Source organism: Echiichthys vipera (assembly GCF_963691815.1).
Source record: "Echiichthys vipera genome assembly, chromosome: 2".
Taxonomy (NCBI): domain Eukaryota; kingdom Metazoa; phylum Chordata; class Actinopteri; order Perciformes; family Trachinidae; genus Echiichthys; species Echiichthys vipera.
The window spans coordinates 13,679,933-13,697,903 of NC_139827.1; the positions used below are offsets into that span (position 1 = coordinate 13,679,933).

Sequence of the window (17,971 nt, forward strand, 5' to 3'; positions counted from 1 at the left end):
ACAAGCAATGAGATTTTGAAAGAAATTTGATTTGATTCGAGAGAAATTCAAACCAGAAAGTAAAATAATTGAAATCACCAGCACTCAAGCAGACTGTATTTGTTTCAAAGTCACAAAACATAAGTATAAAGCAGAACAAACAACATGATTTTGCTATAATTAGATCCTTAGAAATAGTCGGATCAGAAGGGTAGAGGTTAGCCTTGAGGGTGGTGCAAGAGGAAAAGTCATTAAAATCCTAAACGTAACATAAATGTGAACTGAAAATCTAATGCAAATCTGATCTAAATAAATCTAGATATGAATTAACATTTTGAGCAGTGACAGTAGCCTTCCACAAAAGCTCACGCAGTGTCCAAATAGAATAAAATGTCAAGTCAATCAAGTCAGGTAATGGTCAACATGAGGATTCATCCACTGTCGATCAATAAATCTCCAACAAAACAAAGCATTAGATAAGTAAAGAGACAGGCTGACATCGCCATTCGTAGTATTTACTGTATTTACATTATTTCCCACCTGAGTACATCTGTATTTAAAATTTAGACCACTTCAAATGAGTTCTGTATACGTCCTGTCTAACTATTTTTTCTGTCAACATACTTCATACACAAAGTCCATTGATGAAAAATCTGGAAAGTTGAAAGTTAAAATCTTTAGCTTTTAAAAGCTTGAATGTTTGTTTCAATTTGAAAAAAAGTTTGATTAATATAATTTAATCACACAAGCTATGTGTTATAAAGGAATAAAAAATATTTTTGCAATATATGAGGTCATTAAAAAAGGATTGTTATCATTTTCATGAGGCCAATCATTGCAAATTAACACATTTGAATTTCAATATTTAACTGATTGATTTTACATTTATATTAAGTGTCTCCCAGATAAAATATCTGCTGACCATCTTTGTAATGCTAAATATAATGCTAAATTTCAGTGACAGAATATAAATGATAACAAAAAGCAGTTTTGAACATTAAAAAACAATGATAGTATGCATCATTGTGCACGCATACAGTTCATGCAGACATTTCGTTATTTGCCGCATGTGACATAGCTTTATGTGGTACAACATTAAAGGTTGCTGAAACCTCAGATAAATTGCATTAGACTACATGACTTTTCTTGCATTTTTATTATACTGCTGTAGAATAGAGAGGCTCTTTGACACATGCAGCCCTAGGATTCCTAAAAGGTCTGGGGCAATGTGTCCCATTGCCCACGCTTCTCTTCACACTTGGTTCCACTTCATCATAACACTCAACCATCATCAAGCCCTACTTTGGTGCTACGGGAGATTCTGTATCCTAGTATGGAATTATCTTCAGAATGTTGACTCATTGCCATGGAAACAGGGAGTCAGAATCCCTGGCCGACGAGTGAACTCTTGGTCCGGGGGGATGACCCCTGTGAGGATTGAGCTCTATCGGATTAGCTCTATCCACAAATTACTTTTTTGTACTTACATCAAAATAACTTTTATCAGAACAAATATTAACCCAAATAGATGTTGCATTTAGTAAACCTTTTGATTTAAACTAAAATTAAATCACTTCAGAGATGTATTTTACGGTTTCATAGTGTCTCACACAGCAGTGAAGCCTGGTCCTATATTATTAGAGAAAGAGATGTCCATCAAAGCCAAAACAAGGACTATGAGAAAAGCTCACTAAATTAAATTCACAATAGTAAGGTGAATGAAAAAAATATTATGGTACAAGAATGCAGCTATTGAAAGATTGAAGGAGCAACAAAATAAGGAATTATTTGCCATCATCATTCATTACTTACAGCAACCATTCCTGAAGAATGGACAGTGAAAAATAAAAAGTATATCCTAAACAATACCTCGTCAGTCGATATCCAGCATTGTAGACTTCACATCCTTCTGGTTTCAGCGCATCACAGAGAGAATCTGAGCACTTGAAGTGGACTGCAGATGTTCAGGTTCAGGTCCTGCCACCTTGCAAATTGGGCCGCCTTGCTCATTCATGTATGCTACTGTATTTAAAGGAAGAGAAGAAGAGGTAGCCCCCAACCCCCTTCAGACACAGCTCAGTAAGTGTCGTGCAGCTGCAGCTTGTTCACTTAATGAACTTGTCCTTAGAAAAACATTTTATGAATTTGTGAGTGATTTGAAATTTGCCTTCAGCTTGGTATCAGTTCAGGTGTTAAGTGTTTAATAATAACTTCACTTGTTCACTACAGAAAGATATATAAAGAAAATTAATACAGATATGCATGTTGTTTTTCAACCACTGCAGTTGCATTAACAAGCATTTGCTCATCACTGTCAAATTTGGTGATGGAGTAGAATACAGGTTAAAATGACGCATTATAAAGCTGCTGTACAGTAAATAGATGAGGTAAGACTGCTGTTCTTTGACATGATGCCCGTACATGGAACAAAATCTGAGTTTGAAACCATGGTTTGCAGATGGAAATGGAGGACTTATTTAATACAGCTGCAGCACAGACACTGCTATTCACATTCAATTGTCATATCCAGTTAGATTTTAAAGTCATAGTCCACTAATGTATTAATTTAAAGTTGTAAAGTACCCTGCTTATTAAGTGAAGATGTATCAATGTTTTGATGACCTGATGGACCCATTGTGGGGTTAATGGTTGTCCCACATTATAAAAATGTCATAAATGTTCAGTCTCAGGCCATTCATGGGTTCTCTTAATGCTGTGCTGAGCATGTGAAACAGGTCATTTCTGAGATTCCTATCTGTGTAGATATGAAGCTAGATTTGAATGTACAAATCTCCATAGCTCCTTGATAGGGAGAGTGAGACTTTGTGATGATGTTTTGAAAAACAGAGTAGCTGTCGCTCCAGGCTTGCATTCTACATGCTATTGAGTGCATTTTTGCACATATTGAGCATTTGACGTCCCTTTTTTCTGGACATATTGTAATCTGAGTGTCGAGTTACGAACAAAAATGAATGGGTTAAATCAGGGCTGCAATGTAACCTAACACTTATTAATTCTTTATATGAAATGTCAGAAATAGTAGGAAAGGCTCATGATAATTTCTGAATACAGGCAATTGCCAAATGTAACACACACATTTTCCTTTTAAATTTAGTTGTAAGCTCTTTAAAACAGTGAGTAGCTGTGGTTTATTGGCCCATTATGTTACAAAATGAGAATATATATATAAAGGGCTGACACCTATAACAAGATAATGATTTATTACCACACTCTTCTGATTTATATTTCACCTCACCTGTCTCAAGGGTCTTTGATGCACACATGATGAAATTGTGCATGTTATGTAGTAATTTATGCAGAATTTTATGACAGCACCATCAAAGTAGATCCCATTCATGGCAGACAATGCACCAATCATCTGCCTTTGTGGATAATAATGATTAACATAGTGCTGGTAAATGTGTCGTGATAAGTGTGTGAAACCTTACTTTACTTCACTGCTAAGGTGCATTTAGCCTCTACTTGACTCTGAAAGCACAGCAGCAACATGAAATTTGACAGCATACTTTCAGAAATTAATGGATTTGGAAAATTTCAAACCAAGTTACTCTTGATTCAGATCTTGTCTCGAATTACTCTGCCATGTCACTTTCTGCTGAATAACTTCATGGCAGCTGTTCCCTCTCACCACTGCAACATCGCTGCTTTGGATGATGGAGGCGTCTTTGAGAATTTAACTCGGGAACAGAAACTGGCTGTTGGTGTTCCAGCAGAGCAGGATGGGACTCTGAGCTCCTGCGAGATGTTTTCAAAGCTCCAGTATCAACATCTGTCAGGATTGAACAGTAGTGAGGATGCATTTACTGTTCAGTGTCAGAACGGATGGGTTTATGACAACAGCACATTTAAATCTACTTTGGTAACAGAGGTAAGTTACTTCAATAAATATAACAGTATTATACTGTGTGTCATGTATGTTTTAATGAAATGTTACATTACTCTGAGACAATAAAGACATCCACATCTGTGTTTTGTAAAATAACAATTGATATATAGACATCAAAAGACAAAATACATATTTATTGTAATCACACATTTGTTTTCATCCTATTTGTTTGAAATGTTTAAACTAAATGCATGATGGACTACTGCAAACATAATATTTGAATGCTCTAAATGTTTATTTGCAGTGGGATCTTGTGTGCAGCAGAAAAGGGATGAACAAGGCAACAGCCACCATTTTCTTTATCGGTGTTATGGTCGGAGCTCCTTTTTTTGGGTTTCTCAGTGACAGGTAAGATCGTTGATGAAAAGACAGAATGGCCTCCATATGTCTCAAATGTCTGTAAGAAATGTGGGATAGGATTAAAGGGGCCATTCAATGATTTTAAACATTTCAGTAAGTGAAAACAGTACAATGTCAAAGTCTAAAGAAGAAAATAACCCTGATGACATTGCCTTTGTTACAAACAATAATGCAGGAAACAAGGTAAACGTAGGACCTAAAAGGCCAGATATTTTGGCCTCTGCAGCTTTGATTTACATTATTCTGCCTTTAATCTGCATCTCGGGTCTCAAAGGCATGAGCCAAAAAGGCTTTGATTCAAGTGAGACGTATCTTGATTTTATTATTCTTCAAACTCCATAAAAAAGGTTGTTGGAACATTATGTACGAAATTTACACCAAAGCAAAGTAAGGCCCATGCACTCATCATAATGTAAGTATTCGATCCTCCGATGCTCTGAGCTCCGAGAGGGAACCCAAACACCGTCTGCCCACACTGCCATGAAACAGCTGGATTTAAATCAGCAAAAGGTCTCTTTAACAAATGTGAGCAATAGGAATACATATATACATAAAAGAGATACACAATGAAATAAGTACAATAATAAATAAAAACACACACAGAGATCATCTGCAAATTAATTGAGATTGAGGGCCTTTTCATGCTGACAGTCTGAACCAAGGATCATTTGGTCCGGAACATGGCCACCTGTATTTTTGGTTTAGATCAAACTGAAGTCCAAAAGTCCAGACCAAACGAGTTAGGTTTGAAAGGGCCCCAAGATTGATCTCAATATTTCAATAGTTTTTAACACAACATTTTCTTTCCATGACTAGGTTTGGCCGGCGACCAATGCTGTTGGTGTCCTATTTGTCGAGCATGATGTTTGCAGTTCTGAGTGCATTCTCCACGTCGTATGTGATGTTTGTCATCCTGAGGTTTTTTACGGGGATGTCACTCGCAGGGATAAGTATCATTTCTATTGTTCTAAGTAAGTAGGCTAATGCTAAAACAATGAGATGAGAAAAATAGAATATATTGAGTGTTTGTTCACATTTGGTTTCAGTTTCAAGAAATGAAATGTGAACATCATCAACAACATTTTGATCCGACTTCTCATCTCTGCTGTCATTTCTCCAGATATTGAATGGTTCGGCATTGAATACAGGACCTTTTCTGGTGTAATCATAAGCTTGGATTGGACACTTGGAAACTGGATTCTGGTTGGAATTGCGTACTATGTAAATCATTGGAGGATGCTCATTGTAGCAGTTACCTCACCCTTGATACTTTCCATCATGGTTTGGAGGTATTTAAGTTTCATCCTTTCTTTGCAGCATGAAAAGCTGAATCCTGAATCAGAAGTGAATGAGACACTGAACCCAACATGTGTGTTGCTTCAGGTGGCTTCCAGAGTCTGCAAGGTGGCTCCTGGCAAATGGAAAGGCGGATGCTGCTCATCATTACATAATGCAATGTGCCAAGATGAACAACAGAGCCAAGTGTATAGCCACCATCACACCAAGGGTACATTTTAACATTGGTTAACTTAGAATCTCACAGTGATATAATGGGAAAAAAAACTTTGGTCAAGTGCCACAAGTGTTATAAATTAATAGTTGTGCTTGCTTTCTCACAGGATTTACACGAATCTGCACAGTGTGAAACTGGAGATGAGAAGTACACTATTGCAGATCTTTTCAAGACGCCAAATATTAGGACACTTTCTATATGCTCAGGGATAGTGTGGTAGGTGTCAATTTCTTTAGATGGGTTAAAGGTATAGTTTGCTGCTATGTATCCTGCATTGTTGTGATGTTTTTATGGACTTGAATGCAAGTGACAGAACAATCCATGCATGACTTTTTTTCAGGCACAATTGTGGTGTATAGTGTGTGTTGTCAGTTTATGGCAGTGCAAAAACAAAATTTCCATTTTATGCCTATCTAACAGACAGCAAAACAATCTAAATCTGAATGCTTGTTTGCTTTCTTTCTGATTGTTAGAGATGATAAATAAGAATCTACTGTTGGGGCCAGGAGATGATTAGCTTAGTTTAGTATAAAAACTATAGAAGAATGGACAAACAGCTAGCCTGGCTCTGTCCAAAGTTTAAAAATAGGCCTACTTGCACCCTGTCACCTCCTTGTTGCTTTTGCATTTCTGTTAGAGATTACACAAGCCAGATAAAACTGTAATGAGCCTTAGAAATGCTAGTAGGTCGATTTTGAACTTGAGGCAGAGCCAGGCTAGCTGTTTGCCTTTGTTTATGCTAAGCTAAGCTAATTAAAGCCTGGCTCAAGCCTTAGTTGAGTGTTTTTCTTCTCATCTAATATCCTTCAGAAAGAAAGCAGATAAGCGTATTTCCTGTTCGGCTGATAAAATATTCTTAATATACAGTAATGTCAATAAGTACATGTCAGTCTAATACATTTAATATAATTTGCAATATGGTATATATTAGAAGGATGACTGGTGATACCAAAATAATATAATGTATTGTAATTGTGAGGCTAAGTTTACTGCTGTCTGTTATGCTGAAAATATCATATAATTGGCATGTCAGTACATAAAGTTTCAATGCTTTGTTCCATTTTCTAGGTATGGAGTTGCATTTACATATTATGGGATAAGTCTGAATATCACTGGGTTTGGACTAAACCCATACCTCACACAATTCATATTTGCAGCCATTGAAATGCCAATGAAGGTCGGTGTGTATTTCTTTCTGGAGAAAGTTGGTAGAAGGTCTGGCCAGGCAGGAGCCCTACTGTTAACTGCTCTCTGTCTCTTCATCAATATGTTTATTGCAAAAGGTTATTTTTGTGTTTTTCATTAAACCAGTTTGTATCAACATATCTGAGACTTAGAATTATCTTGATAAAATATGTAAGCATTTTCCCTCAGATAAGTGGGTCATTCGTACTGTTGTGGCTGTCCTTGGAAAAGCCATGTCAGAAGCATCATTCACGATTGTTTTCCTCTTCACAAGTGAACTCTATCCTACAGTCGTACGGTTAGTCAACAACAAACCGCAGACAATGATCTTCTACTTTGCTTGGAACAGATGTTCTACAGGTTTGGATTAACCTCAGCGCTTTGCTTTTTTTAGACAGAACGGTTTAGGCTACACCTCTTTCATGGCGCGGCTGGGCGTGTCCATATCTCCACTCATCATGCTATTGGAGGACACGTGGCATCTCCTCCCTGCAGTCACTTATTGTGCTGTGGCAGTCGGATCTGGTTTAGTCGCTTTGCTCCTGCCTGAAACATTAAGAGTCAGACTGCCAGAGTACATCCATGATATTGAGAAACCAAGGTAAAGTAGAAAAGAAGATGAATGATGATGTACTTCAATATTCAAGCTACAGTAAATGATTACTGTAGCAACTTCGCTGAACTTCACTGCTAAAGAATAATCCAGTCAACCCTGCAAAGGCAGGTGGAATATGGGTCATTTTAGTACACTGTACATTTACGCAACATCTTCCTAAATAATTGACATGTTTTAATCATTTGCATGTTACAAAAATAAATTTTTGTTCGTGTCATTTCCTGAACTCAGTAATCCATTCATGATACAGTACAATTACTAACTTTAGTTCCCTTTATATTGCAGGGTGCACTCGAAAAGGAACAAGGAGACTCTATAAAAATCTAATTTATTGATGGTGACAGTAATACTTTAATAACATCACTGTATTATTGATAATTAAAACTACATTATTTCGAACAACAAAGACAGAACAAAATGTGAACAACAACAACAAACATTGCTAAAAGTTGAAAATGAACAAGGAGGAAAAAAATCTAAAATAATAATCAAGAAACTAAATTTTTTTAAGGGTTCCCATGTTGCCATATTCATGTCACATTTTCGTTAGTTGGACATTGTATCAAGCTTAAAGACAGTTCACATGGAACAAAACACGTATTAACTATAGACCTTTTCTATGGACTTCCATTGCTAGGCAACAGCCTTGGTGCTCGTTAACTTCCTGTAAGCTGATGTCACATTCACTGCAACAGGAACCAAACTTGGACACATTTATAATGTTTATGTTTACATCTTTGAAAAGATTCAATTCAATTCAATTCAATTTTATTCAAAGTGCCAAATCACAACAAAAGTTATCTCAGGACTTTGTGCGGTTTTCATGTATTTTATACCAAGTCTGTAAAGTGTCCTGAGATAACTTTTGTTATGATTTGGCACTATAAATAAAACTGAATTGAATTGAATTGAATTGACACTTTACAGACTAGGTATAGACCACACTCTATGACTTATTTATAATTTACATAGACCCAACAATTCCCCCGTAGACTTCGGTGGCAACAAAAACTATCTATACATAAGATCTATACATACTTAAATTCACACCTCACGCGACACATTCATCACATAATTTAGATCGAAATTCTATAGATATTGTATAAAGGGCCTCAAATGTTTTCAATGACACCGATACTTAGCCTGTCCACAGTATATGTGTTATGCAATTTATTAAGTTTTAATGATTCAAAAAGTGTACTGTCTAGAAGCCAGAAGACGAAAATATAAATGTAAAGGCCTTTACACTAAAAGGACAATTTTTTACACGCCAATTTATTATTTTTTGAACAGGTTTTGTCATGAGTACTTTCACACAGAATATTATGAGGCGATAAAGCGATTTTTCTGAGCTTTGACACAGTGAATAAAGATGAGGATTATAAAACAACAACGCAGAAGCTCTGTAGGTGCATTCAAGATGGTAAACTTTAATCCATCAGCACATCCCCAGTATGAGTATTGGCAGACGAGCATTTTGTATTTTTGTGTTGATTATCCGTCACGACCACGGTGTGTAAAGGTCTGAACTGTGAATTTACTTGTAATTGGCAATAAAAATTTTACTAAACGAGAACATGACTGTTGTTTTTTAATGGAACTGTGCTGTGTGTTAAATGTGAACACAATCCACCTTGTCATGGTCTTGGGTTTTGTTTTAGTTTGTTTCTTGTTTTATTTTGAAAGTCACTCTCCTCCCGTGTCTTGTCTTGTTGTATTTCCTGTCTTTGTGTGTTGCTCGGTTCCAGTTCTATTTCATGGTTGGTTATTGAGCATGATTAATGTAATTAATGTATTTAATGTAACAGGCACAAGAATCATTTCTACTGGCAGAATGTGTGTCATTCATTATTTAAATCTGTCTTAATTGATATTCTGATGGTGTATTCGTTATTAAATCACCCAGGATATTTTAATAGTGTCTTTTAAACACTGGTAAAACTAAATGTGTCTTACGGTCACGCTCAGAGCCAGTGTAACCGTGGAAGACTGGAGAAGAGGCACAATGGAACGTGCTTGAAAGCCTGCACTGCACTTTTGTTCATAATCCAAGATCATACTTATGCCACGCCACAGGAGAACAAATCCTCATCTGCGAAAAACTGAAAAAGAGAGTCAAAAAGGCAATGTGACCGACAAATTCAGAAAACGAGGGTAAACAGCTTCTTGGCACATACGCCTACCATACTTGCAACACACGTTTGAAAAAGCACGGCACTAGAGAGCACTATTCATTTGAACGCAATATATAATTTAACCACAAGATGGGAGGAAAACCTACACAGTGCCCCCTTAAGAAAAATTAGAAATAAAAAAATGGTTAATCTGTCTGTCTTCACTCGAGTAGGAAACTCTTGTGATGTTGTGATGTATCAGATCAGTCCAATCAAAAAAACATTATCTAATAAGGGGATGTGTCGCCCAGTAAAATACTGCTCTTGTTTACCCCCAAGTGAGCCATCAAGTGGCCACTCGATTTACTTTGTGCGGTTTTCATGTATTTTATGCACTTTTTTCCAAACTCCTCCTAGAGAGATTATCGGATTCATTTCATATGTTCTTGGTATAAGAATGTATATTAATGTGACACTAAATTGTGAAGGAATAGTCAATACCTCGAACAACAATGACATAATTCATGTGACTACCTACCATTTTAGTCAGGTATGGTGTTTTTCATAACTTCTCCTAGAGAATTCAACCTATCAATCTCAAATGTGGTCAGCAGAATCACAAGACCTTCATGATGCCATATTGTAAAGCATTTGTGCTTTACTGGAACGGGGTGGGGGTGAGGTGGGAAAATTGTTTGTTTCGCCCTGACACAGTAAACTGTTGTAGGATAACTTTGCATTCTCTAATCTGCCCCAGATTTTATATTCTGTATGAGAGTCCAAACCTAAAGACATCTACACACCCATATTGAGCCAGAGCCACAGCACCACCTACTGACAACAGCAAGTAATGCTTATGTGACAGACGTCGGATTTACAGGTGTATATGGTGTGGCCTATCTGATATTTAGCAAAATGGTGTATTGTTAATGTGTGTTCTCTGGTGCCACATAGTGGACATCGGAAGAGAAACAAAAATTTGAATTCCTATTTTGCAGAGCCCAATGGCCGATGCAGAAAATAATGTCTCGGGCCATGCATGCAGTGTGTGATGGTTGCAGTCTGATGATTGGGTCTGCCAGCGTCCCACCCATCACGCTACTGCAAAGGTTTGGTGTTATCATGAGCAGTATAAGTGGTTAAAAAAGCCCTTAACCATGCTGCCCCAGCTAATCAGCGTTAGCCGCATTCGGCTGTTAGCGACTGTTAGTGACTGTCCGGGATATCTCCGTTAATTGTTGTTACACCAAAAAAAAAAGTCTCAATGGCTTATATTATGAGTGTATTTGCCGAAAGAAACCCTGGGAGGATTTTACGCCGGAATTTCACTTTGAGGAAATGTCTGATGTGCTGAATGTCATTCCCTCCCTTATTATCATGCGTAACCCTATACACCCACGCTTCATTGTGTGTGTGTGTTGTTTTTTTATATATTGCATTGCTATAGACTGTTTAAAGTGATCATATATGAAACAACTAATCAATGCTGTTGCTGTAAGCTATAATAGATCAAGGAGAGATCCAACAGTAGCTATGAATTCCATAGATATAGCTATATGAGGATCAACCAGATGGCATGCAGTAGATGATAGGATATTTATTACAATCACTTGAGACTTGACTTGGACTTGTGACCAAAGGAGTTCATATGAGAAGACGGCGTTAGTTAGGTTTAGGAAAAAAAAGAATCAGTTACCTACGTATGAAGCACGTTATGTACTGTACGTGACATAACTTAAGTACTACATAAGTTAAGCATGTTACAAACATAAGTTAATTAACATGCATGAGTTGAAGGACGCGAATGGTGAATTTTGGTTTTACACGGGACACAAACAGCAGTCTCCTGGGTGGAAGTACACTCTGTTTGTTTGGCCCACCCGCCACCATGACTTCCTCCCCACTTGGACTTTGATTAGAAATGTATTTGTCAAATACGTCAAAAAGAAACATTCTCGAAATGTAATTGAGAACGCAGTTTAGTTGTATAGGAATGTAACTTTTAAGAAACATGGCTGGTAAATCTTGAGTTGAATTGTTTTCAAAGAGTATTGCGATGTTTACGGGCATGCACAGTATCAACAGGCATGTACTTTGGAATCACTAGCAAATCATTCATGTACAAAAAATATGTTACTTGTCAGTCTCCTTAATACGATTAACAAAACAAACAGTCTCTCTTCTTGAATGACCTAACTACACATTTGCACTGAGCTGAACATTAACCACCATCATTTGAAACTGTACAAAAGTCTAGTTTCAGACCAACAATTGTGTGCTTTTTTGATATTGTTCTCTGAGCCTCACTCCAAATTGGAAGTGCTGTATCGTTTCTTTCGAAGATGAAGTTTGAGAACGTGCTGGCAGACGTGAACGGCTTTGGGAGATTCCAGTTAAGGATGATCCTCATGGTGGTAATCCCTCGTGCGACTTTGCCTTTTCACTTTCTGCTGAATAATTTCATTGCGCTCATTCCCTCACACCACTGCAACATCAGTTGTCTGGATGACGGAGGTGCTTTTAGGAATTTATCTCAGGCAGAGAGGCTTGTTGTTGGTATTCCAGTACAAGGAGATGGGACTCCAAACTCCTGTGAGATGTTTGCAGAGCTTCACTATCATCTGCTGCTAAATTCCTCTAACATGACTGACCTACCCACAGTGCCGTGTCAGAATGGATGGGTGTATGATACAACCATCTTTAAGTCTACTCTGGCCACAGAGGTAAATGTTTTGTACAGTATATAGCTCTATTTCTTTTACAAAGGATCAAAGTAATACAAATCCCAGATTAGCCACTAATTTCAACTTTTTTGTCTCGTCTGCTTTTCACATAGTGGGATCTGGTGTGTGATAAGAAAAGAATGAACAGAGCCATGGCCACTATCTTCTTCACTGGGGTCATGATTGGAGCAGCAGTATTTGGCTATCTTAGTGACAGGTGTTCATAGTTTTAACTCTCAAATCAGACACATTGGGTCTGTATGGTAAAATTAAACTGCTTTATTTGATATAACAGAAACATATACATTGCAAATATTTTATTTGCCACAGTATTATGTGTATTGTTTATTATCTCTGCTGTTTTGCCATTGCCAAATTTTACTGACTACACCTGTATTGAGTCAAGAATTTAGTCAAAATGCTCAATTATGCATCAGAGTCTAAAATACAGCCAGTGAAGCTGCACACAGAGGAGACAGAGGAGCCTATCTGTCCCGTCTACTCAAAACGTAGATGCACCAAAGAATCTTGTCTTCCTTTTCTGGAGAGTCCAAAGTTAATACTGTCGAATGACTAAGGGGCAGCTGTGGCACAGAGGTAGAGCGGGAGGTCCTCCAATCTGAAGATCCTCTGGTCCGGAGGAGTGGGACAAGACACTGAACCCCAAATTGGGTGTGTGAATGTGATTTGAATGATTAGATTAGATAATGGGCAGGCAGCCTCTGCTGTCAGTGTATGGGTGTTTGTGTGAATTGGTGAATGTGATTAAGCACCTTGAGTGTTCAGAAGATTAGAAAGTTGTATATAAGTCCATTTACCATTTAAACTTGAATGTACAGAAAAGAGTGCAGCTCAACTTTAGACGTAACCTGACCCTATTTCTAACCTTTACCCCAACCATAAAATTAAACCTAACCTTGATCATCTGGTGTGTTTTAACATGATCTATTCTATAGACCCTTCTATCTATGTCCCACAGGTTTGGCAGGAAAATAACACTTCTGGTGTCCTACTTGACAACCGCCTTCTTTGGATTTGCAAGTGCTTTCTCATATAATTTTTCCATGTTTGCTGCTATGAGGTTCTTAACTGGAGTTGGAATTTCTGGAATAAGTATTATCTCCATTGTCCTTTGTGAGTTTTATGTCATAGTACCTGTCTTTCTTATTTTGAGAGAGAAAATGTAAAAACTGTAAATCTCAGAAAACAAAAACAAAGAGGAAAGGTTCAATTAGGGGTGATATTGTTTTTGTGGGATTTGTTTTTTTTAATAATGTAAAGGGCACTTGAAATTAAGTTTGTTGTGTTTCTAATTTAAATAAATAATAATTAAAAAGCTAGAACTTGTTGATAAGTGCTAACGAGTCTACCGTATGTTTTAATAGATTTGATTTATTATCGATGCTCTTTACAGGTATTGAATGGGTGGACATCAAACATCGAACTGCAGTGGGCATTTTAACAAGCTTGGACTGGAGTATTTTTACTGCTCTGCTACCTGTTCTGGCCTATTTTACCAATGACTGGAGGTACCTCATCGCAACGGCAACCACTCCACTGTTTCTGGCAATGATCTGCTGGTGGTAAGAAAAAACTTATACTTGAGCTTTCAGCCACAACAAACCGTCTGAACATTCAGTTTAACAATCCTTATTCTCATTAACAGTATGATTTCTAGTTTCCATAAGGCAGAAGGTGCAAAGTATGAGTTTATGTAAAAATATTAATAAATTCTATTAAAATCTGAGAATTTAAACTTTGTTGCAGGTGGCTCCCTGAGTCTGCCAGATGGCTGATAAGTAATGGAAAGGTACACAGTGCTCATTTTTACCTGAACCAGTGTGCTAAAGTCAACGGCAGAGAGCAATTCATGGCTGACATAAAGCCTGAGGTACAACATTTTACATAATCTGATCACTTCCAGACAGACATTGACAACCACTAAGACTAAAGTTTCCTTTTTACTCTCCAGACTCTGTCCAAAGTAATACTTGTAGAAAATGAAAACAGAAAATATTCCTATTTGGACCTTGTTAGGACCCCCAGAATGAGGAGACTGGCTCTACAAACTGGCATTGTTTGGTAGGCTATTTACATTTCTTAGTTTTTGCCTTCAAACAACTGAGATGTTCACTTTTTAAAAATTGAAAATATTGAAAAATATTGCCTTGACAATTTCAGGTTTGCAGTGCAAATGTGAAAGGGGCGTAAGAGATGCAGTGGGCTTTGAACAAACTCCAGTCACCCTGAAAAATGATGTCGAAGGGGTGCCTAAAACATTCTCAAGTGACACCGAGCGGTCCTGACCAAGTGCAATGTTTCCCCTATATGCATTCAGCAGTGGAGGTGTATATATATATATATATATATATATACTGTATATATATATATATATACACACACATAAGCTTGAGCGTGTTAAATGACTCATTTGCCTTTCATCTAAAAGACTAAGACTATGACTAAATTTTAAATTTTTCTTTTTGTCCAAAACAAATTGAACAAATGATGCAACATTCAGTGGAAGTGCAGCAAAAATTCAGACTAGACATTGTACAAACAATTTACACAAACAGGTAATGGCTGTCCAAATTAACACTGGGTGATACGGGTCACTCATAACATAACTGTCAAATCACATTTTAATTTCCAGATGAGTAACAAGACAGAAAAAGTACCATGTGTACTTAGTTGCCATAGCCCTACCCGGCAGGGAACGCTTTGTAGGCTCACATTTTTTTCTTGCATGCGCGCTTCACCTCCACTGCTACAACTCCATCATAGGGGAATTACTGAAGCGTCTGCATGTGACGAGTTGGGGGCTGAATGTAATCCACTCAGTGGATATTTTTCACACATCAACATACTGTGTATTATAGGAGTTAATTTTGCCAAAGTGTACAGTAAGTTGACTTGAAATTTAAACACAGAGTACCATTGCTATGGTTACCAACAGCTACTTTGCACACTGATTTAGAGTAGTGGATTAATATTTGACTGTTACAGTATCCTGTTGTGGATAACTGCCAGCCATTTAGAAACTAGAATTTTCTCGAGCAATGTCTAACTTCATTAAACTTTTGTTGCTCTGTCTTTCTTGGGTTGTTGTTAGGTTTGGAGTGGCCTGTACATATTATGGAATCAGCTTGAACGTCTCTGGATTTGGTGTAAACATTTATCTTACACAATTCATCTATGGTGCAATTGAACTTCCGGCAAAAGTATTTATTTTTTTCACTTTGAGCAAAGTAGGACGGAGGTTGAATCAGGCTGGAACACTCATTCTAACTGGACTGTGCGTATTCTGCAACATCTTTGTTCCTGAAGGTAAACGATCAATAGCGAGACGACTATAATAACTGCAACAATAGTAGATGACAACAACAGTAGAAAAAGCAAAACTTGGAATAGAAATAGTACACTTGCATTTTTTATTTTCTCTGTGAATAAAAATAAAAATAAAATGTGAATAGTCAAATTCTACTCTCATAGTGGCTTTAAGTATAAGGTGGGGTTAAAATGTGCTTTGGCAACTTTTCCTTTACAGATAAAGGTATGTTTCGGACAGCTGTGGCAGCGCTTGGCAAGATGTTCGCTGAGGCATCTTTTACAATTTTATATCTGTACACAACAGAGCTTTATCCCACAGTAATGAGGTCAGTGAACTTTCTAATATTGAGCTTATATTATGCACGTATACAAACTGAGGGTACTGAGACATTCTCTGTATTCTCTCAAATGTGTTGTACTTTTCCTTATGCAGGCAAAATGGATTGGGTTACAGCTCCTTCATGGCCCGTCTAGGTGTGTCTGTATCCCCCCTGATCATGCTTCTTGAAGAACAGTGGGGCCATTTACCGAGTACTATTTTCTCCCTGGTGGCTGTTGGTGCAGGGCTGTCAGCTTCTTTTCTTCCTGAGACACAAAATATTCGTCTACCAGAGACTATTGATGATGTGGAACACACAAGGTACTGAGCCTTATTTTGGAATGCATAAAATGCAAAATTGAAATGACGGTGATACAACTACACAAAAATGTCTTTTGTGTTTTAGAAGAAGATCCCTCCCCACATCTGACGAGATATCTCCATAAGTTGCGCGGCATATCAATGGTGCTAATGTTTTTTGTTAAATAAATGAATAAATAACCAAAATCTGTGTAACTTTTTTCATTGTAAAGATGTATAACAGTAGCCTACTACTAATGATTGATTTTTGAACAAACAAGATACAAAAACAGGTACAAACAAGATACAAAAACAGGAACAAACAAGATACAAAAAAGATACAAAAACAGGAACAAACTAGATACAAAAACAGGAACAAACAAGATACAAAAACAGGAACAAACAAGATACAAAAAAGATACAAAAACAGGAACAAACTAGATACAAAAACAGGAACAAACAAGATACAAAAACAGGTACAAACAAGATACAAAAAAGATACAAAAACAGGAACAAACTAGATACAAAAACAGGAACAAACAAGATACAAAAACAGGAACAAACTAGATACAAAAACAGGAACAAACAAGATACAAAAACAGGTACAAACAAGATACAAAAACAGGAACAAACAAGTTACAAAAACAGGAACAAACAACATACAAAAACAGGTACAAACAAGATACAAAAACAGGAACAAACAAGATACAAAAACAGGTACAAACAAGTTACAAAAACAGGAACAAACAACATACATAAACAGGTACAAACAAGATACAAGAACAGGAACAAACAAGATACAAAAACAGGAACAAACAAGATACAAACGCAGGTACAAACAAGATACAATAACAGGTAAAAACAAGATACAAAAACAGGAACAAACAAGATACAAAAACAGGTACAAACAAGATACAGAACAAGGTACAAACATGTTGTGCAATAGCGTAAAAATGTAAGTAGTATAAATTAGTGAAGTAGTGCAGCAGCAACAGTATAGTGACGTAGGGTATCATGGCAGGGCTCAAAAGTAAAAGTTGCCAGGTTGCCATTGGCAACCATTTTTGGCATGGAAGTTGGCAGCCAGTTTTTATTTTATAAAGAAATAGGTAGAGCAGACAGCAAGATGTGCAGCCCACAATAAATATATTTTTAATATTTGTTGCAATAGTGATAAGCAGACGTATAACTGCATAGAATAATTACTTAATTTGACAAAACATAAGGTGACTAAAAATGGTAACAGTGTTTTCAGTTTTGGCTGATGCCTGGTTATCAATCTGACAACAACGTCTAACAGTAAGTGTAGAACCCTGTTTCATCCATCTTGCAGAGATAGCCTTCACAGTTGTATCTGGCATGTATCATTCATTCATTGCCTACCAATGTTACTCATCTATTCATACCTCATTATATTCATTCACTCACTCACTCATTTCTTAGTAGGTTTATTAGTTAGTAGTTTTTTCTATATCATTAGCGTTTAAATAATAATTTCCTTGATAAAGGATTTAATTACATTGTTTGTGTAATCTTATTAACAACCTCAAAAATTGTGACTGGATTCATTAATGGCTATCATTTATTTCCAAGTTTTAAAGGTATATAGTATAAATACAGATTAT

The 17,971-nt window shown here is 36.9% G+C and overlaps 1 protein-coding gene across 1 annotated transcript; it reads left to right on the plus strand.

Annotated features, from left to right (window-relative positions):
* Positions 1–3,487: 3,487 nt before the first annotated feature.
* Positions 3,488–16,492, plus strand: LOC310963946 (uncharacterized protein; the record flags this gene model as incomplete). The annotated part of the gene is made up of 19 exons (XM_083936903.1): positions 3,488–3,868; positions 4,131–4,234; positions 5,063–5,217; positions 5,367–5,535; positions 5,630–5,753; positions 5,866–5,975; positions 6,828–7,042; positions 7,134–7,242; positions 7,339–7,545; positions 11,995–12,397; positions 12,511–12,614; positions 13,377–13,531; positions 13,812–13,980; positions 14,165–14,288; positions 14,370–14,479; positions 15,510–15,724; positions 15,945–16,053; positions 16,161–16,367; positions 16,453–16,492. The coding sequence occupies 19 exons, from the start codon at positions 3,488–3,490 to the stop codon at positions 16,490–16,492; spliced, it is 3,210 nt and encodes a 1,069-aa protein (XP_083793029.1).
* Between the last annotated feature and the right edge of the window lie 1,479 nt (positions 16,493–17,971).